This window comes from Aptenodytes forsteri, unplaced genomic scaffold (assembly GCF_000699145.1).
Source record: "Aptenodytes forsteri isolate BGI_AS27 unplaced genomic scaffold, ASM69914v1 Scaffold184, whole genome shotgun sequence".
NCBI lineage: Eukaryota > Metazoa > Chordata > Aves > Sphenisciformes > Spheniscidae > Aptenodytes > Aptenodytes forsteri.
In genome coordinates this window covers 2,566,781-2,590,715 of record NW_008796078.1, presented here as the reverse complement: position 1 = coordinate 2,590,715, position 23,935 = coordinate 2,566,781, and the positions used below count along the sequence as shown (strand labels likewise).

The window sequence follows — 23,935 nt, the reverse complement described above, 5'->3', positions numbered from 1 at the left end:
CTGCTGAACAGTACATAGGAGGGTCTAGAGTTCACAGCTTGATGTACCTTCTTCATTATGCCTTGCTGTACTCTGCTGATACATGCTGCTTTGGCTGCTATATTTAAAACAAACAAACCCAACAACAAAAGCAAAAAATGTCTACAACCAAACACACCTTTTCTTACATTAGTTTTTTTTGAGGCACTCAAGACACTAACTTATTTCCAGTCTCTTTCTCGCATTTGTCGTCCGTAAAGTGAAACTCTTCAATTTCAGCTGTAAAATCATTTAAATGAAGTGAGCAAACTGTGGAAAGACCAGTTTCAATAATACGCTCATATTGTGAAAATAACTGTGAGCTTAGGATGCATCTATGTTAGTATTTTAGTTGGAGTTGGGAATGTTCTTTTGAAGCAAATCTGTCATCCTCACCTGCTGTGCTTTGGCTAACGTCATGGAATGGTCTTGGAGCACTTGAATTGGAATCTTTTTGGATGAAACTAAACTGGAAGCTGTGCTCTAGGAGAGCAGTTCATGCATCCTGGGCACTTGTGGCTGTAATCTAGTCTGTTTTGAAGTAGAAATCATTGAAATGCATAGATGGTGGACATTGGTCCTTAACGGCAAGTATCTTGCTTTACAACTTTTCTGTTGATCTGCGCTACTTGTTGATGTAGTTGTACAGATAGCATGAGATTTTATTCAGCCACTTTATTAGATCCATGTGTCTCTTAACAAAACAAAACCAATACACAAACACCACCACCCCTGCCCCCAAACCCCACACAAAACAAAACTACTATTGTAGAGGGGAATTAAGCAGTAATGTGAGTCTGTAGGGGGTTGTTGCTTCATGCCTAAAATTAGCCACAAAGTTTATAAGCAAACTTAAGGGCCACACCTTCTAAAGTGTTGGAGAAGGTTACTTCAGTTTGGTCATAATATGCAATCATAACGCTTCGAGCAAGGACAAGTTTCGATAGCGTCTGAACTTGTGTAATGGATTGCATTTCTGCTTTGTATAAATAGCTTTCTAAATGCTGGAAATGCAACAGCTTTTTTCTTAAAGCTTTCTTGTGGCTAAGGTGCACACATTTTCAAAATACAAATTAAGTGACAAAAACTTGGAGAGTTTGTGGAGTTTGTCACTCGTACTGTAATTTCAGACTTTGGTGTGAAGTCCGCTAATCTAATGTAAGCGAGCGGTCGTATAGCTGTTGGTAGAATAGCCAAATGGCTTTGTAATAGCCTTAACTTTGCCTCTGTCTCTTGTGCTCTGACTGGAGTGAACGCTACGATAGACTTCAGTTGAGGAAGGTGTTAAAAAGGAGAGAGGCTGGAGAATGATATCACTTCCAAGCTGAAATGCTAATGTATGTCTTTCTATAGTCCTTGACCTTTTTACAGCTTAAAGGTCTTTTGTTAAAACTTTATCAATTCAACTTGCTGAGCAGCTACTTTTCACTTGCATGAAGACTTTGGAAATTCCAAACTCCTTTCTGGTCTAGTATGTAAAACATAAATGCAGAATCTTCCTCTTGTGACATCTAAGACTGGCAGATTTGGCTTAACCTGGAAGCAACAACGCAAACCCATTTTCTTCTAGATTGGGCTTATTTGATGTAACCTAGTAACATCAATACTTGCAGTCAAAATGGAGTGGGGGAAGCCTGTGATGTGTCTTCCGCTGGAGTTTTACTAGCCATTTCACACTCAACACGGTTACTTGATATGAGCTTTGAGTGTTTGATTTTTACAGTTGCATTTGTTTAAAAAACAAAAACCAGACAATGATGCTAGGCTCACAGACTGTAGAAAGATTGCTGCAGCACAAATTGGAAGTAAACTTAGCATCCATGATGTGTGCTTTTCTCTAAAAGAAGCAAGGGGTGTGTGTTTGAAAACAGATGTACAAACTGGTGAACTGTTTTCCTCCCCATGTATGCACATAACCAAACTGGCCTTGGTGAAGTTGGACTAATGTGATTCTTCACCTTCTGTTCTCAGTAGTGATGTTGAAATAACTCTGTGCTTTGGATGACTTCCTGCTCTTGTGGATATTATAGTTCTTACTGGCTTTACTACCAGATTGAAAAGTATTCAGTGTTACCCTCCTAATTTAGAATTACTGTTACGATGGCACCTTCCTAATTGTACAGCATGAACCCTTGTCTGAACTATATCTTCCAGCACTTTCCATTGAAGGATGACTCTTTGCAGGTTTGTAAGGAAGCGATAATGATACTAAAGCTTCCATTTGCAGCAGTAAACCAAAGAGGAGTGGGAAGCAGATGCATTAATGAGAGCATTCTTTTCATGCGGGCAGGAGGAGGGGGTGGAAGGTACTTACTGTCACTTTCTTAACTCTGTATCTACATTGTCACCATGTGTGTTGAAGAATTGTGCCCTTGTGGCTTAAGTTCCCAGTGGTGCCATAGTATTTACTCTGAATGGGAGCAATTTGGAAGTGATATTGTGAGGCACACAATAAGATCTTTTCTGAAAGTGGTGCAGTTGACTGTTCCTTTCAGTCGTGAGCAATGTTTCAGTATATTGGTATGGAGTAATGGAAGTGGTCCTATGTGCTAAACTATTTACTAGTGCTACAAAAATTTATTTTTTTAGTGGCATGAAATGACAGTGGTGTTTATCTTTTAATCTGCATATTGTCAGTCTTCTGAAATCTTTAGGAACAGCGGTATTTAAGTAGGATATCAACTTGACATAAATCACTGTTATGCTGTTGCAGTTGTATATGAAAGTATGATACTTTAACAGATTTTTATGTTTTTGGAATATACTATATACATGTTCTTGTGCATTTGGGATTGAAGGCTAAATGAGAAATAAGAGATCCTTGTGAGCTGCATAGAGGACATTGGTATAAGCAGAATCTGGAAAACTCTTTGGGCTGACCTTTTTCAAATACTAAAGCAAGAAGAATGCTTTTGTCAGTTATACTACTTTTGTTCTGAACAGGATTTGGTTTTGGACCAGTCTTGATAATATGTTAACTGTTAACATCTTACCTGAGACTTGTGTAAAAACTAGATTTAATGTTTGAATCGGTGGGGAAGACAGGTGGAGTATTTCTGAGGAGAGGAAGTAGGGTTTTTTTACACAGCTTATTTCATCTGTGCTATTGCTTTTTTTTTATTTCACTTTTGACAGAAGTAAAAGGGTGTTTAGTTTTGTAGACTTCATATTTGGAAGCATTTAATACCTTACTCCCAGCTGCTGAGGAACATGACTTAGATGAAACACTTTGTTTATTAACTAACTTCAAAAGGTATGGGTTTTTTTTTAATATGCACAGAGTAACTTTTTGAGGACAGGTTCTAGTTGGTTCTTTATTATGGTTTTTCTAAGGAAAGCTAAGGGCTGGCAGTTTCCACGGGATTGTTTATATAAACACTGCAAACTAAATGGTGGGTCACTTGTCAACTTCTGTATGTGTGTTACTCTAAACTGAGTGTCTGCCTGTGCATTAAGATGTGTATCAGCAGACTGCTTTGCCCAGTTGAGTGAAGCCTTGGAGTGGGTTACGAAACTGTTGGGGGGGACACACACACCCCAAAATAACACTTGAAGGTGCAGCAAGTGCTCAATCTTCCTGGACCTGCCCCTGCGAATGGAAATGGACGAACACAAGCTCATAAATACTTACTGTATCATTTTTCATCACTAATGAGGAACTTAGCCTCTCAAAATATTTGTTGCTAGAGTATTTGTTTAAATGAAGCTTCTGAATGAATGAAAAGTTAATGGAAAAGACCAAAGAGCTTGTAACTAGGTAAGTTAAGAGTTAAAAGCCTTGAATTATGGGCAAAAGTACAGGTAGCTTACAGCCTTTAACAAGAATCAACCTCCAGCTGCCCATGTACCTTTCATAGCACTTAGTTCTCCAACCCTTACTCTTTTTGTTTCTAGTTCATCAGACTATTCTACCTACCTTTGTATGTAAGTTAACTTTTAACGAGACCTTAAGCAAGCTGTCACAACCTTACTATAAATTGGGACAATGGCACTTGTTAGTTGGTATATGGTTAAAGTTCTTTTAACTTAATCCTGCAGTGTCTCCAAATTGTCAGTCTGCCATCATATAAATCTTAGAGAAGAGGAGTTAATATCATGCTCCTCTTAACTGACATGCTACTGCACGTACAGTTGCTATTGTCTAGTGTACCTTCTCTTTTCAACACATGCAAGGTGAATGATTAACTCAAAGAATGAGAAGTGAGAGCACAGTAGGTCTTTAAAAATAAAATTTAAAAAAAAATCCTCATCAGTTTTGCCTCCCCACTTGTTACGTTTCTAGTGTAACCTTTCTGCTCTGGCTATGAGTGTTAGTTCTACTGATAGTTTGATGGATAAAGAAAATAAAGCAAATGCAAATAGTCTGCATGATACAGTGTTCATGATCCCCAGGTTATGGTTGTAGCTTTATTGGTCTACATAATCTCATGCTAATGTCCAATTTATGTTTGTAAAACTTGTAAGAACCTGAAGGGTCTAAAGGTGGAAGGGGGGAAGCCTGGAACAAGTGGAAACTCTTCAGTGCATGATTTAATAAGTACTTGATGTTTTGATATATTGCTTTAGCCATATTTTAGTTGAAAAGATCTTCAATTATTTGTGTTCTGTGAATACTTAAAGCACTAAGTTGAATCCAGATCTAATTAAAGCAAAACAAAAATCTTTAAGGGAGAATAACCTTTTAAAATATACTTCAGAGTAAGTGAACCCTGATCAGTTAGCTTACATAAAAAGAGATTCCTGCCAAGTGTAAATTATGTAATAACTTCTGTTACTCCCATAATAAAAACATTTCAAGGGCAAAATTAAATTTCACGCCTTAATCTTTTGTTGGGAAAAGGAAAATCCAAACACTCAGGATTAGGTGAAACATTCCCAAGTTTACCTTGATGGAGTTTGCTATTGTGAGCTAAAGATCTAACTGTTTTATTTCACTTGTTTTTGATAGTAAAAATGATTTATTCTAGTATCAGAAATAAAAACAAATCACTGGAGTATGGAGAAGATGCTGTTAATTTAATCTTTTCAGACTGTTATGCTCTTAGAAAGATGAGCCACAGAAAATGTTTTGAATACGTGCTGTCTAGGTGCATTCATCTGTTTGAGTAACTGACTAAATGAAAATACTTTGGAAGAAAACAGAGGAAGGAAAGTTATCAAGGAAAACAGTCACATTACTGAAGTTTTACCATTTCGACTCTGTAAGCAAATTATCATGTGGTTATCACTTAGGTGATTAGACTTGGTACTTTTTTCCTATTAAGGTTTATGTTAAAGTTTGTGTTGAAATCCTTAAGAGGATGGTGAAACTTTCTGGTCAACAGCAGGTTTAGCTCTGCCTTTGCTACTAGATTTCTGGCATTTGGTTGGAAGAAGCTATTTGAAAGCTTGTGGAACTCTTCTACCTCTTCCACTTACTCTTTTGGCCTAAACTTTTTGACGTTTGGGGTCATGGGTTGGAGCAGGACACTTAAATCTGAAGTCTACATTTTTTTCCCCTTCCCCCATATGATTCAAAGATGTTTGCATAGCTCAACTCAAAGGACTAGATAGCCTAGGTTAATAGCATATAAGTATATAATCAGCAGTTCTTTAACTCTGAAACGTTGCTTCTTACAGCATTAATACTAGGCTAGTTTGAAGTTTTGTAAAGGTTAGCGGTGCTTGGGGTTTCTGTAAAGGTAGGATATGAGCAGTAGAGTTTTCCTGGTGATGGCCGAGTCAAAAGTGTGTTTTATCCAGGGAATTACAAGTGAGATGTCTCTTGCCTTAGCAATTATTTATACTATGCTGTTTTAAATGCTGATGAGCTGTCTTTTCTGAGTCTTGCAGATGGTAATTCTCATTGGTTTTCAAAATAGACATGGAATATGTGAAGATGTAACTTAAGTCTTAAATTTTATCTATGGTATAGTATGATCTTTGTCCTCCAGCCAGAGCTCATACAATAAACGATTTTTTGCATGCAGCTGAAAGCTGCTTGGAAGACCTCTTGTAGCTTATCTATGTGAAACTCATGCCTTTCTCTACATCACAGGTTTCCTGTCTCATCTGACTACCTTCATTGGTAGCGTGCATTTCTTCATTCCTCTTACCTCAACTATTACCAAACAGCTCTCAATCCTTTGAACTGCTGGTGGATCTGCAGCCAGAAAATAACTGGCAGGGTTGAGCTTTCCTACCAAGTGGAACTGGTTGCATTCCCATTCCGAGCATTTGATTTTCTTAAACTGAAGAGCAAAGAGACAAACGTGTAAATGCTCGTAACTGGATGAAGTCTTAATGCATGGAATCTTGAGGTTGATGAGTATGTATCTATTTCTGAGAAGAGGTCTTTGACAGGTGCTCTAGTCTTGTGCCTTACTGTGCTAGCTTAATGCTGAAGTGAACAATTCGGTAGCCTTGCACACCAGAAAAATTTGAGTTTATCTGCACAGCTCAGGTGTAAGAAGATGTTTTATTCATTTAAAATGACTAAATAATTGTGTGCTTTACAAAACAGTTACACTGGTAGTGATTTGTAACTGCACCAGGTGATTCTTTTGAAATACTGCTTTAATGTTAGGGGTTGATATGGAAAGGTTTGAAGCTGTAAACTAATATTTGTAAATGGTCCAAAAAATAAATAATAATTCCACCTACAGGTTTGCATCTGTATCTTGGAATCCTGATAGCTTTCTGTTTTGACTTTCTGCTGACAGGTCACATTTAGGGCAGGCAAAACATAAGGCACATAGCCCTCCTGAGAGTAGAAAATCTATTTCAAAGACACCCAAAGTGCAGTCTAACACTACTTCTGAGCAGTCCAAGGGACACTTTTCTAAAAGGTAATTGCGCTTCATATTCATATGTTAATCAGTGCTATCTGCGCTTCATAACTGTGTATAATGTATCTAGTTATACAGAGTTCTTGTAAAATGTATGACTAATAGATTTTAATCTAGGTATTGAATTCAGTGGATATATTTCAGTGTTGCACATTGTGTTTTGTTTTTCTAATTCACCAACTAAGAGCATTCCATCAGTGATGGGGAGGACATGATTTCTGCATAACTAGTCCTGGAATACTTGCAAGGTCTTTCTCCCCTTTTCCCAGTTCATGTTGGGGGAAGATTGCCCAAGGAGTTCTGAGCAACGTCCAATATTTATTGAAACATGTAATAATCTAAAGTATGCCTGTGTTCAGGGTAATCATCTTGGTCATGCTTTGTCTGGTCTTCATACAGTTCTGCTAGATACACTGGAATAGTTTTCTATGATGTCGAAGAGAATTTTCCCATTTTTGTGTGTGATTCATTACCTCAATTTCAAGATTGATGAGAAACTATCCTTTCATTAAGAGCCTGCCTTGAACTAGAATCCAGTTATGACTAGTTATGCATTACTGAACACTCCTTACTCTCTTTTGGAACTTACATTCTCAAACATTCAGATAATAGCTTCATGGCTTGAATTTTTTTCTTTTTAATCAGTTCGACATATCTATAAAAAAAAAAATCAGATAGTAAAATATACCCAAGTTACCTCATATCTTCCTCTTTTAAAAAAAAGCACTGTACTGTGCTTTTATTTTGCAATTTATTTTAGTTTTCATGCTAGCAAAGACTTGCAATATGACTGTTCTCATACAAGCATGGTTTTTTTTCTTGTTTCAATGTAAACTTAATAATCAACAATGTTTCTTACCTGCGGTTTCCTTTATTATTAGAGAATGCTGACACTTATCTTGCAAAACTGTTGCAACTGTGAGGTTTCTTGAATTCAACACTAACACTGTTCCTGCTTACTTCTACAGAGGCTGTAGTTCATCTGCTGTTTTAATACCGCAACAAGAAGATCCAGAGAGAGTCAATACTTCAGAAAAGCAAAAAACGGGGCAAGTGCCTAAGAAAGACAATTCTCGAGGAGTTAAACGCAGTGCTAGTCCAGATTACAGGAGGACCAATTCTCCTAGCTCTGCTAAAAAACCCAAAGCACTTCAACACACTGAAACTTCCTTGGAAACTAACAAGCCACATACTAAATCTAAGAGAAGACACTTAGACCAAGAACAGCCGAAGTCTACACAATTGCCATCAACAAGCAAGGCTCACACCAGAAAGGGTGGAGCTGCTGGTAGCTCCCGAAGTCAGAAGAGGAAAAGGACAGAGAATCTGTCTTGTATAAAGAGTGGTTCAGCAGTTGAATCAACTGGCGCTGAAGAAAAGTCAGCAAAACTCTCCAAGCTGGCTTCAAAATCGGTGACCTCAGCCAAAGCTGGGTGTAGCACCATCACTGATTCTTCTTCTTCAGCTTCCACATCCTCCTCCTCTTCTGCTGTTGCCTCTGCTTCTTCTACTGTTCCTCAGGGTGCCAGAGTGAAACAGGGAAAGGACCAGAATAAGGCTAGACGTTCCCGTTCTGCATCCAGCCCCAGTCCAAGAAGGAGTAGCAGGGACAAAGAACCGAGTAAAACAGGTGGCTCTTCAAAGTTTGACTGGGCTGCTCGATTCAGCCCAAAAGTCAGTCTCCCTAAAACAAAACTGTCTCTACCAGGCTCTTCCAAGTCGGAGACATCAAAACCTGGACCTTCAGGACTACAGGCTAAGCTAGCAAGTAAGTTGTTCTTTTGTGGAAGAATAAGCATATATGATTTTAAAATCAAGTCTCCTAAACAAATACTTCCATTGTTTTCAGGCTTCTTGGGATCTTCTTAGAGAAATTAATTTTTAGTGTGTTCTGCTGAGCTTTTAAGTAAAGCTGTGACTGAAGCTATTTATAGCTAAAGCAAATGATTTAAGTACAGTCAGTGTTCTGTAAGTTTAAGTTGCTTCTCTGTCTTGCAAATCAATTTTTAAAAATAAAATATATGCAAAATAGTTGGATGTTGTGATGGGGACATATATGTTATAAAACTCTCTTGACTAGATTCCTCCTGTCAGACTTTTTCTTTTCTCATTTTCTTAAGTCTTCTGTCCTGAAGTGGGAATGATGAATGCTGGAAAACAAGTAGATAATATGTGGCTTGTTGTTTCAAGCCCACTTTCCTAATTTTTCCTTACTGTGAGAATCTCTGATGTTACTTTAAGAACAGTAGTCTTCTAAACCTAGTGTACCTAGTGCCTAGGACGTGAGTCACTTTATCTTTTCAATTTTTCCTACAAAATATGTCCTCTCTCTGGTGTGGAATTTGAATAGCAGGTACTGTTCTTGGACTTTGTCACTAAAAAATATAGGCTGTCTCCAAGCAGAGCACCTGCTTGCTAGTGTGCAGATATGCTTGTAGCTCCGTGCCTTGAACAAAATTTTTTTTGAAATGCACTATGCTGCTTTTGTGTACTGTATGATTTACTTACAGTATGTATTCTCTAAAACTTGACTTAAGAAGTTGGATTCCTAAGCTTGCTTACTGTTTTTCGTTTACCTAGACATGATGACAAGTAGCCTGTCCCAACTGGGGCATGTCTATAGCTAATACTAATGCAGGAAATATGTGAAATAAACAAGAGCAACTGGATGTCTTCCTGTATAATCAAAATAGATTTAATTGACCAAACGGGCTTGTTTTGGATAACTTGCATGACCGGAGTATTGATTCTGGAATGACCTAACCTAATTGAGGAAGAATGGCATTGGGGAAGGGGAGAGGAGTTACTTTCTTTATGGCAAGGTTTTATCTACCTGCTCCATGATTCAAGACTTAACTGGATGATGAATTCCAGAGTAAAAACTCTGAATTTCCACAGGGTGGAGAGAGGGGGAAGTGGGTAGCAATCGGGCAAGAATGGGACTGACCAACAAGTTCTTAGCTAAGCCTGTCCTTGTTACAGGCAACTTTTTAGCAATGAAGAAAAGCAACAGGGAGGAGAAAGAATTTACCTCCAACAAGTGAACAACGAGAAGGTGAAGGCAGAGAGTAATTTATGTGACAAATTACAAAACTTCAGCAAGGAGTGAGAAGGGGAAGGGTGGGATAGCACAATGTAAGGGGAGTATGTGTTGAGTAGCTTGAAAAACAGCATTGAGAATATGAGCCTGAACTGTCTTCGCAAAGAATGTACTGAGAAAGCCAGCTTGACTAGCTTTAGCTCTTCCATGACCTGAAAGTCATCTTTTGCAAAAAGATAAACTTAAGTTGAACTAAGACATTCAAGTATATATCACAAGACCAAGTTGGTATGGACTGTAGCTATATGTGTGTATGTATAAAAAGTCACTGGTAAGGGGCACAAAGCATGGTGAGAGACATTTCTACTCAATAGAGGTGAAAGTTACTTTCTCTAGGTGGCGTCCCAATTTGAGGAGGGGGAAGTACTAACAGGTGATACTAAGTAGTCTAAAATGTCTAATGCCTCTTTATTTTTACTGTAGCTTACAGCAAAACTTACTCCAATGGTTATTATGTTGAATATCATGGATCAATGATATTCAACATAATAACCATTGGAGTAAGTGATTATACTGAATATCACTAGGAGTAAGAACTCAATCTAGAATAGAAGAAAAGTGTTAAACTTTATGGTATTTTCAAATAGTCTCACCCTTTCAAATAGTGCATTAGAGCTCTTTGACAACAGATTGAAGTGATCTTGGAAGCAACAGTAACTATTGTTAGCTTAGCCCCTTTTTTAAAAAAAGAGGAAATAACTTGTCTGTCGTACAGCTTCACTAACTCAAAAATATGGGGACAAATTTGAAATATTTTAACAAAATATGCATTTTGGATAATGCTGAGAAGTGTCAAGAAATATTAAGAAAATAAACCCCCAGGGCAGGTTTTTAAGGAAGAATGGATAAATTTAAATTTATTTTCTGTAGCAAGCCTAGTACCCTTAGAGGATAAGGGAGCAGAAGTAGGTGATTTTTCACACAAATATTAACACCCCTAAAGCTTTCTAAAGCAGTAAGGCAAACATCTAGATTTAATTATTGAGGTGTACACCCCTCTGCTTGGAAATGTGTCCTTAGAAGTCACAGTAATCCTGTGTAGAAAGTGAAAGCTACAACTCAGTAGGCTTGTATAGGGGTATAATATAAAACGGATGTATGAAGTTTGAAATAGGGCTTACAGAACGAGTGGGAGAGAAACAAAAAACAAACATGCAAACATAACTCTGTAAGGAGCTGCAAAAACTTCGGGGAAAAATGATGGGGGGGAGTGGTTCTAGGAAGAAAAATGGGAGGAGAGGGGAGATTATTCTGGCTAACATACGGTCAGTCATGTCTATATAAATGCAATGCTGTTCACTTCTGGGTATTGCAGTTCAGGAAGTACAAAAAGAATTATCAGTAGTTGTGATCTTTGAAGGAAAAACTAGAAGAGCTGAGCTGGCTTAGTCTACTGAAGAAAAGAATGAGGAGAGACATGGTTGCCATCTTTGCAGAAGCTTTTCACGTATTGGAGGGGAGTACCTTGAAGTGTCTTGTCCAGTCCCCACTGGATAATTGGTGTTAAATGCAGCCAAGGTGACTCTGAGTCTTCAGCTACACAGCAGTCTGTGTAACTGAGCAGTGACATCACAGAACAACAGCTGTAGAATTTGTTGGAAGAATAAAAACAGGCTAGACTGAAGTTTTTCACCGCCATTTTTGTAGCTATATATTTCTTGATGGGGGTGGCTTGGAAGGCAAGTTTCTTGTTTTGCTCTCTTGCTTTGACTATTTTCACATCCCCTTCAAGCCCTGTATTTTGTAGGGGCTTTTTAAATGTTGTGAATTGGGTCATCTTGCTGCTATGTAACAATATAAAACCAAGCTTAATTATGTCTCCATTATTAGGGAGGTCTCTACTGCCCTTTGTAGTGTCTTGTGGCCCTTAAGTAGGAAGAAGCTGGCAATGATGGCTGGGACAGTGCTGAAAGCAGGGTAACTTAGGGTAGCTGTCCCTGACTGAGAAGCCTCTACCTAATGCTTCAAGATTTGGGGGGCTAGAGGGATTATTGGGATAATAAAAAGCCACGTGAAGTGAACACGGGAGTGTGAATGGTGTATAACTCCTGGCTTCAAGGGATTTGGCAGAGGTGAGGGAGAAAAGAATCTGAAACTAGCTCTGAATTAGTTTATTTGGGATTGTGGGTGACAGTGCTATTGCGTGATGGTCATTAGAGTCTTAGAGTTGTGGACTTGGGATTGAGAAAATAAGATGACTAGCTTGGAGATACTTGCTTTAATTGCTGTGATGGGCTGTAATCAAGAGCTGGGGATGTCTGGGTTGGTACTGAGGGATGGGAATAGTGGAGTATTAGAATGACAGGAGGTTGTCTTGCCTTCCCCTGCCACAGCTATTTTCACCCTATCTTTATTGCGTGAGGAGGAGAGCAGCCCAACACAGGAGCCAATCTGAAGTCTAAACTTCCAGTCCTAACAAGTAAATCTCTACTGATTGTCTTTCTGAACTGCAAATAAAGGGCTTTCCAGGTTATGGACTGTGAAAGTTTGACTAACTTTGTTCTGGCTTGGGTAATACACTCGGACTTAAAATAAGTGAATGCAGTTACAGCTGCATTCAGAACTTGTTTCTTTCACACAACAAAAAATGCCTTTAAAAAAAAAAAAATGCTGACCAGTAAACACACTTAAATGTGAAGATGTTCTTAAGATTTTTTTTTTTTCTTTTTATTTCTGTTAGGCTGTGCTGTTTCAGGTTTAGCCTGTTTGGGTCTATTTTCCTTCAGAGTCATTAACATGAGTGTTTGGCATGCAGATAGGATGATGTCAGGGCATAAGCAATATATCTGTTTGCCATAAGGAAACCTATGCCTCTGCTTTAATTCTGAAGTTTACATCTAAAGTTTTTGCAGTTGCTGAATATGAACTGCTTAAACCTAATTTTCTTTTCGTTTATTGAAAGTCCATCTCTGTTCATAACTTTTACTAGCTCTTTGAAACAGATCTCTTGACGATAGCTCTGTATATTACAGAAATAGTGCTGAATAAACAACTTCTGGAGATGAACATCAAACCAATTCCCCTGAAATCCCTTGCTGTCTTTTCCTTCGTGAGGCAGTCACAGGGCATCTCTAATCCCATCTCTCTGAATGCTGGTTGTGTCCTATTTACCAGGGAAGGCTTGGGGCTGTTAGCCTCCTGCAACTCTTATAGATACAGGACTAACGCTCAGTTGGGAGAGCACACTGGCAGTGTGTTAAGGGGGAGATCAAATTTTGATGACAATGCGAGTGAAAGGAAGAAGGTTCAGTCCTATGCTGAAGAAATTGGCAGTCCTGAGCTTATAGTATTGGGAAGACTCAAAGGATTTGCAAAAGATGCAGGTGGTAAGATTGACTTAAGGAGCCTTCTTCAACAATGAACTTTAAGGGCAGAGAGTGGCATTGAACAGCAGGAAGGGAACAAGCTCTGAGAAGTCTTTTGTCGCTTCCTTTTTAGCTTTTGAAATTAATAGAGGGAGGTGGAAGCTCATATGTGCCCTGGTAGGTACATCAGAGGTAGAGAAATAAAGACTTGAGAAAAGAGAAACATGCAAAAAGATCTGACAAGTAGAACATTCTTCCTGAGCAGCAGGAGAAAATGAGCTCAACTCTTCTGGGTGCTCAGGCTGTGATACATTCTGCAGCTCATCCACCAAGCGGTAACTGGGTAACTCCTTTACATTCTCTAAAACCCTCTTACTGAGGTAATTCAGTTTAAAGAGATGGCTCAGCTAATTCAATGCAAATACTTTAATACTTTTTCTCTTATGGAGAAGGACAGCCCATTTCACAGCTTCATAGCCCTACTGCTTCATGGTGTCTGTGTTCATCTGACCCATGTTAAGCAAGCTCAGCTCACCAACCTGGCAGAATACTAATGGAGCAAGAAAGTCTATCAGGTGTGCACTTTGTGTGTATTGGGATTGCTTTGGGGACAATAAGACATGAGTGTACCGTACTGCTAAACAACAGCAAGCTGTTAAGCTAGCTCTGCTGTTTTGTGAAACCTTTGCCCTTAGCAGAAATCCTATTTTGATCCAAGTTAAGTCAGTCTTATTTCACTTACAGTGGATGTGTGATAGCCTATTACTAAGCTGATATGAAGTTACTTAATATTTAGGTCTGACTGCTTGCAAATGAGCACCCACAGATTTGAAGTAGTAAGTGGCGTGCTGACATAAAGAATTAAAATGTATCTGTATATTTTTCCAGTGAACTCTACTGTAACAGGGTGATTAACTTATTCTTCTAAATGTAAAGCAAAAGTATATCTCACTAGAATTTCACCATACTGTTACAGGTACCGAGTAGCCTACTTTTCCATATATGTAATATGAACTCAGAGTGGTAAACACATTTTATCTGTGGAGTAATACAGTGCTATGCTAGTGCCAGTTAAAGCATGCGTTTTCTATTGTAAAATACAACCAGCCATGAGGGGAGCTTTGTTGTGTACTTCTAGTACTTGAGAAGCTTAGATAGCTATGGCATGGGATCCTGCTACAACTGTTTCAAACTGGTTTTGTCTTGTATCTCTACTTTATGACGCACTCCTCTTCCTTTCCCCCCGGCCTGTGAGTGTCTTACTGTACGTAAATAGGGTTGGAGTCATCATGTATTTCTGTTGTAGCAACTTCAACTTAAATTTTTGGTTTGAAAGCATACGTAGTAAAAATGCTACTGCTTTTTTGAATATTTGAAAGAGTTACATACTTTGTTCTGTACGTACAGACCATCTGAAAATTCAAGTGGCTGGCCTGCTTTAATTCAGTGCTTGGTGGCTGTTAAATACAGAACCTTGTTGTTTTCTTAAGGTTGCCAAATTTCTTGAGTCAGTAAGCCAGGTGTGTGGTAAATACATGAATACAGCTACCTGAAAGGAGCTTGTAGCGAGGTGGGGGTCGGTCTCTTCTCCCAAGTAACAAGCGATGGGACAAGAGGAAATGGCCTCAGGTTGTGCCAGGGGAGGTTTAGATTGGACGTGAGGAAAAATTTCTTCACCAAAAGGGTTGTCAAGCATTGGAACAGGCTGCCCAGGGAAGTGGTTGAGGCACCATCCCTGGAGCTATTTAAAAGGCGTGTAGATGTGGTGCTTAGGGACATGGCTTAGCGGTAGACTTGGCAGTGCTAGGTTAATGGTTGGACTTGATGATCTTAAAGGTCTTTTCCACCCTAAATGATTCTGTGATCAGGTTAACCTTTGTCTGCATGGAACTTAACTGCACTCAACAGTGTGTTCCTGGGTCAAATATAGTACAATGTTTGAAAGGACAGACTATTGACCAGGTCAATAATAGCTTTTCAGATCACTTTCCCTTTCCTATTAACTATCCAGTCAGAAACTGCATAGTTATCGTTTCATCCCTCAGTACCACAACTCAGCATTCCTGGAATGTTTTAGGATTAAGGAAATAAACAGGAGCCAGTTTGATAGGTACTGTGCTCAAAAACATTGCACATTTAAATATGTTTTATTTTTGCTTTGTTGCCAGAAGAGGGAGCAGTGATCTAACTTTCTCACTTTTTGAAAACCATTTACATCTGTTCTAGTAATAGTATGTCTAAATCGAATGTTATGGGGTTCTTCTTTTTTATTTTTTTATCTATTTATTGTAGAGGTGGGGGGGACTGAAATGTAAAGTTGGGCCTGATAAGGATTTTTGATTTTTTTTAACACTTCAATTATCAGCCTTCTGGTCTGGAAGCTATTATGAGATATTTCAGCCTGATAGTAAGCTTGCTCATCATCTGAGAATGTTGTGTTGCGTGGGGGTTTTGTGTGTCTAAGATTTACCTGGTTCTGCAGTGGGGTGTGTCATGAAGCCATTGTTCTGATAACCTAGAGCAAATTTATATCAGTTGGGTCAGTCTTCAACAGTGCAAATACTTCTAAATTAAAAGCTTGAACTCCTTTTCCAAAGCTGTGAAGATACGCTTGGTTATTTGCCTCAAGGAAGACCTTATGACAGTGATAGGGGTTGAAGGGATGTGGTTGAAATAAGAACACAAATAATACACGACAGATCTCAACACTGGCAGTGCTTGACTCCTGGAGGGGAGCATGGTTTTGATTTAAGGCAGTTATTCTTAAGCCATACTAATGTGAAGAAAACTGACTAAAAATGATGATTCAGCTAGTGAAAAAGATTAAGTTTATGCTGTACAGATTTACTCAGAGGTGAGGGAAAACAGATGCAACCACCACTGCCCCCCCCAATGTAATTTCTTTTTCTCTCTTTGTCTAAAGCTAAAGCATCTTCTTTTAAGTGTTTTGAACATCAACATGTGGAAATAATAAACTTGTATCTCATATCTGTTTTAGCATGAGAAAGACTTAGAAGCTCTTCTATAACTGTAGTTTGTAGGTTAGGAAAAGGTGTCTAGGTAACAACTTTGAGTTTAGTATTGCTTAACTCAAAATAATGAGTAAAAGTATCTGAACCTTTCTTTTACTGGTATAGCAGTTCAGTGTAAGGTGACTAAAAGCTGATGTGGGCTTATTGTGGTTCTTAAGTAGAAGCTGTTCTTCTACATAGAAGTTTCGTGTACACTGAAGTTTTATTTCTTTGTAAAACTGCTGTGTATTTAAAGACTGATATACTGATATACTCAATTCTTTACATATTACATAGGTCTAAGAAAATCTACAAAGAAGCGCAGTGAATCACCACCTGCTGAGCTCCCCAGTTTGCGGCGGAGCACACGGCAAAAGACCACGGGCTCCTGTGCTAGCACCAGGTAAAACTTAAGATAATGAAACATGATCACTGCAGTGGGTTGATATTAATGTCATTTTCATGCATGAAAACTGGCCTTGTCTATCTTACTTTGCTATTGTAGAAGTAGCTGTAGCTTTTCAGGCCTGCTGGGTTACTCTCTACACCAGTGTCATGGATAGTGCATAGAATTTGTCACCATCAGACCTTCAGTAAGTCCCTCAGCTGTGAGGGTGGAGGAAAAGAAACACCCAAAGCCAATATTACAAATTTAAGTAATCCATTCCTTAAGAAGGTGTTGTTTAAAAAGATACTAAGCACTGAGAGAGAGAGTGCTGAACTACTGTCCATCATGAATAATAAAATAGATGACTATTTTGAAAACTCCACCCAGGAGTCTGTTTTAATAGTGTACATTGTTGAGCTGACTCAGCTTGTCAGCAGCTGCATCTGAACTATACGACAAATATCTAAGTACTTAATATACCTTCTGATGCGGGGGAAAATTAGTCATAGAATCATAGAATAGTTTGGGTTGGAGGGGACCTTTAAAGGTCACTAATAATTTTAAACAGCTGGTAGATTAAATGGGAGGGGAGAGTAAATGTGTCCTGTGATGCAAAAAAATTTTGTAGTTGCATATATTCTGAAGCTAGACTTACGAAGCCCATTCCTGGAATGTTTTAGGATTAAGGAAATAAACAGGAGCCAGTTTGATAGGTACTGTGCTCAAAAACATTGCACATTTAAATATGTTTTATTTTTGCTTTGTTGCCAGAAGAGGGAGCAGTGATCTAACTTTCTCACTTTTTGAAAACCATTTACATCTGTTCTAGTAATAGTATGTCTAAATCGAATGTTATGGGGTTCTTCTTTTTTATTTTTTTATCTATTTATTGTAGAGGTGGGGGGGACTGAAATGTAAAGTTGGGCCTGATAAGGATTTTTGATTTTTTTTAACACTTCAATTATCAGCCTTCTGGTCTGGAAGCTATTATGAGATATTTCAGCCTGATAGTAAGCTTGCTCATCATCTGAGAATGTTGTGTTGCGTGGGGGTTTTGTGTGTCTAAGATTTACCTGGTTCTGCAGTGGGGTGTGTCATGAAGCCATTGTTCTGATAACCTAGAGCAAATTTATATCAGTTGGGTCAGTCTTCAACAGTGCAAATACTTCTAAATTAAAAGCTTGAACTCCTTTTCCAAAGCTGTGAAGATACGCTTGGTTATTTGCCTCAAGGAAGACCTTATGACAGTGATAGGGGTTGAAGGGATGTGGTTGAAATAAGAACACAAATAATACACGACAGATCTCAACACTGGCAGTGCTTGACTCCTGGAGGGGAGCATGGTTTTGATTTAAGGCAGTTATTCTTAAGCCATACTAATGTGAAGAAAACTGACTAAAAATGATGATTCAGCTAGTGAAAAAGATTAAGTTTATGCTGTACAGATTTACTCAGAGGTGAGGGAAAACAGATGCAACCACCACTGCCCCCCCCAATGTAATTTCTTTTTCTCTCTTTGTCTAAAGCTAAAGCATCTTCTTTTAAGTGTTTTGAACATCAACATGTGGAAATAATAAACTTGTATCTCATATCTGTTTTAGCATGAGAAAGACTTAGAAGCTCTTCTATAACTGTAGTTTGTAGGTTAGGAAAAGGTGTCTAGGTAACAACTTTGAGTTTAGTATTGCTTAACTCAAAATAATGAGTAAAAGTATCTGAACCTTTCTTTTACTGGTATAGCAGTTCAGTGTAAGGTGACTAAAAGCTGATGTGGGCTTATTGTGGTTCTTAAGTAGAAGCTGTTCTTCTACATAGAAGTTTCGTGTACACTGAAGTTTTATTTCTTTGTAAAACTGCTGTGTATTTAAAGACTGATATACTGATATACTCAATTCTTTACATATTACATAGGTCTAAGAAAATCTACAAAGAAGCGCAGTGAATCACCACCTGCTGAGCTCCCCAGTTTGCGGCGGAGCACACGGCAAAAGACCACGGGCTCCTGTGCTAGCACCAGGTAAAACTTAAGATAATGAAACATGATCACTGCAGTGGGTTGATATTAATGTCATTTTCATGCATGAAAACTGGCCTTGTCTATCTTACTTTGCTATTGTAGAAGTAGCTGTAGCTTTTCAGGCCTGCTGGGTTACTCTCTACACCAGTGTCATGGATAGTGCATAGAATTTGTCACCATCAGACCTTCAGTAAGTCCCTCAGCTGTGAGGGTGGAGGAAAAGAAACACCCAAAGCCAATATTACAAATTTAAGTAATCCATTCCTTAAGAAGGTGTTGTTTAAAAAGATACTAAGCACTGAGAGAGAGAGTGCTGAACTACTGTCCATCATGAATAATAAAATAGATGACTATTTTGAAAACTCCACCCAGGAGTCTGTTTTAATAGTGTACATTGTTGAGCTGACTCAGCTTGTCAGCAGCTGCATCTGAACTATACGACAAATATCTAAGTACTTAATATACCTTCTGATGCGGGGGAAAATTAGTCATAGAATCATAGAATAGTTTGGGTTGGAGGGGACCTTTAAAGGTCACTAATAATTTTAAACAGCTGGTAGATTAAATGGGAGGGGAGAGTAAATGTGTCCTGTGATGCAAAAAAATTTTGTAGTTGCATATATTCTGAAGCTAGACTTACGAAGCCTTAACAAGCTTTATTTTTTTTTTTCCTTATGCCTAAACTACGTTTAGTTGTTCCAGCACAACTTCTTTTCCCTCTTCCATGCCATAAAAAAAAGCTTCTGACGCTTGATTCTGTTGTCAAGTGTACATTTGAATTTGACTGTTTACTTTGTAGGCATATATATTTGTAGTGCTGATGACAGTAGTGTTTGAAAAAGCAAATTTAAAAAGGCTCATGCCCTCATACTTGATCTGGCACTGAAAACAAAGTTGAACATCAGAGTTCTCTTTGTGCTTTCAGTAGTTCAGAACTTCCTTTAAAGATAGTTACTCTGTCATCAAACTTCTCAAATGTGTATGTGATTTGTAACTAACAGTCACTTTAATCTTGCTCATATTGACTATTATATTTTAGTAGACTGCCTTGTCTTGAAGGATATAATGTAAGGACCTAGCTGTAATGCGTTAGTATAAACAAATCGTTGCCATGGTGTGGGGCAAGGAGGGTAAAGAAGAGTTGGATAATCTTGTGAAGACTGATTCTTACACAGTTCTGTTAGTTTGTGCAACTTTGTGGTAGTGATCTACGTAAATGTTATCTGGTTTTGAGTAGTCTCACGTTAATAAATCTTTGTCTTAGTTCATAAGGTCCAAAACTTTTGTTTTTTGAATCTTTAGTCGGCGAGGCTCTGGCCTGGGCAAAAGAGGAGCAGCTGAAGCTCGCCGACAGGAGAAGATGGCTGATCCTGACAACAACCAGGATGGAGTTAACTCTTCAGCTGCGCGTACAGATGAGGCTCCCCAGGGAGCTGCAGGTAAGAAGAAATTCCAACTGAAGCATTTTTAGTATAGTTGCTGATGTAAACTACTTTGCATTTAAAAATAATTAAATGGATTAAGTTCTGGGGAGAAATTATTATTTAAGCTGGTACAGCTGGTAAATAAATCTGCAAGGTTTTTGAGTGAGAGGGACCTTTATTTTTGAATCTGATCTCTTGGATATCTGGTACATGTTTCAGTCATGCTTTTTTGTAGTCTCCAAACTATGTCCAATAAAGCAGACTTTAGTTTTCAGGCGTCTACCTCTTTTTTTTTTTTTTTTTAAAGTAACTTCAGCTGATGCTGTATAAATTACTGTACTGCCAACTGAAGAGACACCAAACTGTTCAGAATACAGAAGGCATGCATTTACCTGTAAAAGCTCTTTTGTAACTACTTATAAATATTCTACAAGTTTTCTGTTGAATTGGCCGAGTGTGTCTGTACTGGAGAAATTTGTAACCAAGTTAAATCTTCTTACTTGCACAGTCCTATTAAATAGTACTTAATTTTATCATCTGGTCCTAATCAGTAGTGAGTTCAAAGGAGCTTTCCCGTAATTATGCTGGATTGTAGAAAATCTCAAATGTTCTCTGCTTAAAGCTAGCTACATCAGTACAAAAAGTCTAAATTAACAGAAACTAGGTGCAGCATAACACATAAGAAAAGCATAAATTTACTAAGGATACAGGAAAATCTGTCTGAAAGGTAATTTGCTGACCTAGCTTTTTTTTTAATTCATTATCTTGTGTTGATATAGCCTCTCTCTTCAGCTTTTGGAAAATGTTAGACCTGTAGACGGCTTTATGTAAAACGACAATTGTACAGAAGTATGATGGTGGCAATGTTAAATGCAGAGCACTCTTCTGATGGTGGACACTTTTCTTGATGATGGAATTGATGTGAATTTTGTAGCTTTAAAGGCACTTTAACTTGCATTAATCTCTATTTTATTTCTTTAGCTTCTAGTTCTGTTGCTGGGGCTGTAGGTATGACAACCTCTGGAGAAAGTGAGTCAGATGATTCTGAGATGGGAAGACTACAAGGTATAAAAGTTGTTATTAATTTACCCTTTTTATTTCATTTGCAGCCTATAAATAGCCATACCTACCCGAATTCTGTATTAAATGTAGTGGGAAGGCTGTATTTTGTTTCTCTGTCTATGAATGTGTTGCTTTGCTTACTGTAGTTCTAAAGTACGGAGTTACAAGCTTTAATTCACTAAAGATGCAAGAATTTGGAAGTAATGTCTAGAGGGGGTGGCACAGTGTCCTTGCTTATTTGCATGGTGCATAATACACTACTTTTGATGATTTTTCAGGAGGAAGTGGGGGGAGAGAATTGATAACTCAGTCCTATTAAGTGTGTAAGCTCAAATACGAAAATAAGTCTTTGCAAGAATGTTTTCAGTTGACAGGCCAGGTTAGGCCTGCTGTTACTCTGCCTGCTTGTGGATAACACTTTTTTTTTTGCTTGTCATTGATACCCATGTTGCTGTAAGCTTGGACCAAACAAAATCTGAAAGTTCTTAAAATGCTTGCTTTTGTGCTTGGGCTAAAGGATTCAGGTCTCAAAACCTGAGAGCACAGACAGGTGGAAACTCAGTTTGCATGTCCTGCAACTGTTTTAATGATTTTGCCGCTACATTGCAAGGAGTTCCGAGATCATGATCTCCCTTGCAAATGACAAGTTTTGGTTAATCTGGATATTTAATGTGGAAGTGAGCGCTGTGTCACTACCAGTTCACTTGCTTATAGTCCTCAGTAAGCATAGGTATGCATTAGGAGCATTGAGCTAAATTGGTTTTTACTATTAATTGTTATTGTATTGATCAGCAGTAGTCATGCTTGCTGCAATAAAAATCAGAATCACCCACTTAGTCTAGCTGTAGTAAGACTACTGAAAAGTGTTCAAAAGCAAAACAAAAAAACCCCTAATATCTAGCAGAGTTCTTCCCTCTCCTGCTCATCAACAAATAAAGCTTTGAACCTTTTTTCAGTGTCACTTTTTCAGATTAACAGTGCTGCTCAGTTCCTGAAAATGTGAAGATAAGTTTAGCCTATTTTATGTAGTTTGAGTTCAGATTTGAAATTACAGTCTGGTTTATCTGCTATTCTAGATCTAGACTTAGAACAATTCAGTAGACCAGATTTCTTTGTGAAATATATAACTGGAAACTCAGTGGGTGACTTCTTAAAGGGCTTTAATGCTCTGATGCATACAAAAATGAGTTATTTGTTCCCTAAAGGTAATCTTTTTGGTGTTTTTTGGAAACTGAGGTAGCTGCAGTCATCTAATCCTAACTCTTCTTTCTTAAAGTATCAAAATTCTAGTAGTCTTAAATTATAGCATCGTGGAATTTAAGCTTTTAAAAATATGTAGAAGCTTTGACAATGGCTGGTATCCTCTGTTTGCTTTTAGCTCTATTAGAGGCTAGGGGTCTTCCTCCTCACCTGTTTGGCCCTCTTGGTCCTCGGATGTCGCAGCTCTTCCACAGGACAATTGGAAGTGGAGCTAGTAAGCAAAGTTTGTCTAACTTGACTTAATCCTTTCCACTTCCAGACTAGTAGAATTCAGCCACTAGTAAATTCTAATATTTGTATTAGCTTCATAGTTTAATGTAATATTTTACTTGTTGGAGATTTGTATGTCATGATAGTGCTAGACCGTGGTCAACAATATTAATTTGCTTGCCTTCCTATAAGGAAGAGAAATTTGCTTTAGCCATATTTCTTTTCTTTTCCTTTTTGGGGCATCTTTAATGTTCCCTTCTAGGTGGGGAAGGGAGGGTTCTTGCCTTTTCACCCCTTCCTTATCTTTTTCTTTTGCATGATGGGCTGCTTAACAAAAGACCTCTCCAACCCGCTTGGGTTTTTTGCTAGCTTTAAACAAGTGCTTAAGCTAGCTTTAAAACTATTAGTAGATGTCAGTTCTAGGGTATGTTGTTTATAGTTTCAAAAGCGTCTTAGGTTTCAGACAGAAACAGCTTCCTTCAGACAGTGTGTCAGTGAGAACATGGGTCCTTAGTCTTGTTCCACCATGTCTGCATTATGCAGCTGGATAAGATGCGTACCTTCTAGTCCAAGTCTGTTTGGCTTCCCAGGAGAGCCAAAGGCAGCCTGTTACACTGCCTGCCAAGAAGAGGATGGGGTCTCATGGATACTCCATGTGCTGTATTATCCAGGGGGTGTGTTGAAAAGTCCTTTGCTTTATAAAGGTGTGGGTTCTGGCACCCGCTGTAGGTTGGCAAGATGGCGGTGGTGAGCAGTGTGGTGGACTCCCTGTGCTGACCAGTCTGGACTGGAAAGACAGCCAAGAGTGAGATTTTTGCCTCCCTTTCCTATCCCCCCGTTCTATGACAGGGAAAGGAAGTGAAACTACAAATACAAAGGAAAACAAACTATCTCTGGTCTTCCACTCTGGCAGAAGTATAGCATAACAGTTCCCTTGAACACTTACGTCTTCTAATACCTTCTTTCCTAATCTTTTTTTTTCTGGATATCTAGGTTCTAAAGCCCAACAGCTTTTGCAAGGTCTCCAAGCCACTGATGAAAGTCAGCAACTACAGGCAGTGATTGAGATGTGCCAGCTGTTGGTCATGGGAAATGAAGAAACGTTAGGAGGATTTCCAGTCAAGAGTGTTGTACCAGCTTTGGTAAAGATTAAATCTCGTATTTCTATTGGAGGATATAATATTTCACTCAATAGCTTGCTTAAATAGTCTTAATTTATATTATATATTCTTAATTTTATATATGTATGTGAATCTATCTAGATATGTCATTATTTGGTTTTGAGAGCATGTTTTGCTAAATTTTGCTAGTCC

At 38.3% G+C, this 23,935-nt stretch overlaps 1 protein-coding gene across 1 annotated transcript in view; it reads left to right on the top strand.

Moving 5' to 3' along the window:
- Positions 1-23,935, top strand: part of TRIP12 (thyroid hormone receptor interactor 12) — a 77,239-nt gene that overhangs the window by 21,742 nt on the left and 31,562 nt on the right. Inside the window, exons 3-9 of the mRNA XM_019474021.1 lie at positions 6,720-6,845; positions 7,814-8,613; positions 16,559-16,664; positions 19,969-20,105; positions 21,072-21,155; positions 22,531-22,626; positions 23,616-23,764. Coding sequence (XP_019329566.1) covers positions 6,720-6,845; positions 7,814-8,613; positions 16,559-16,664; positions 19,969-20,105; positions 21,072-21,155; positions 22,531-22,626; positions 23,616-23,764 — 1,498 coding nt within the window. The remainder of the gene's footprint in view (positions 1-6,719; positions 6,846-7,813; positions 8,614-16,558; positions 16,665-19,968; positions 20,106-21,071; positions 21,156-22,530; positions 22,627-23,615; positions 23,765-23,935) is intronic.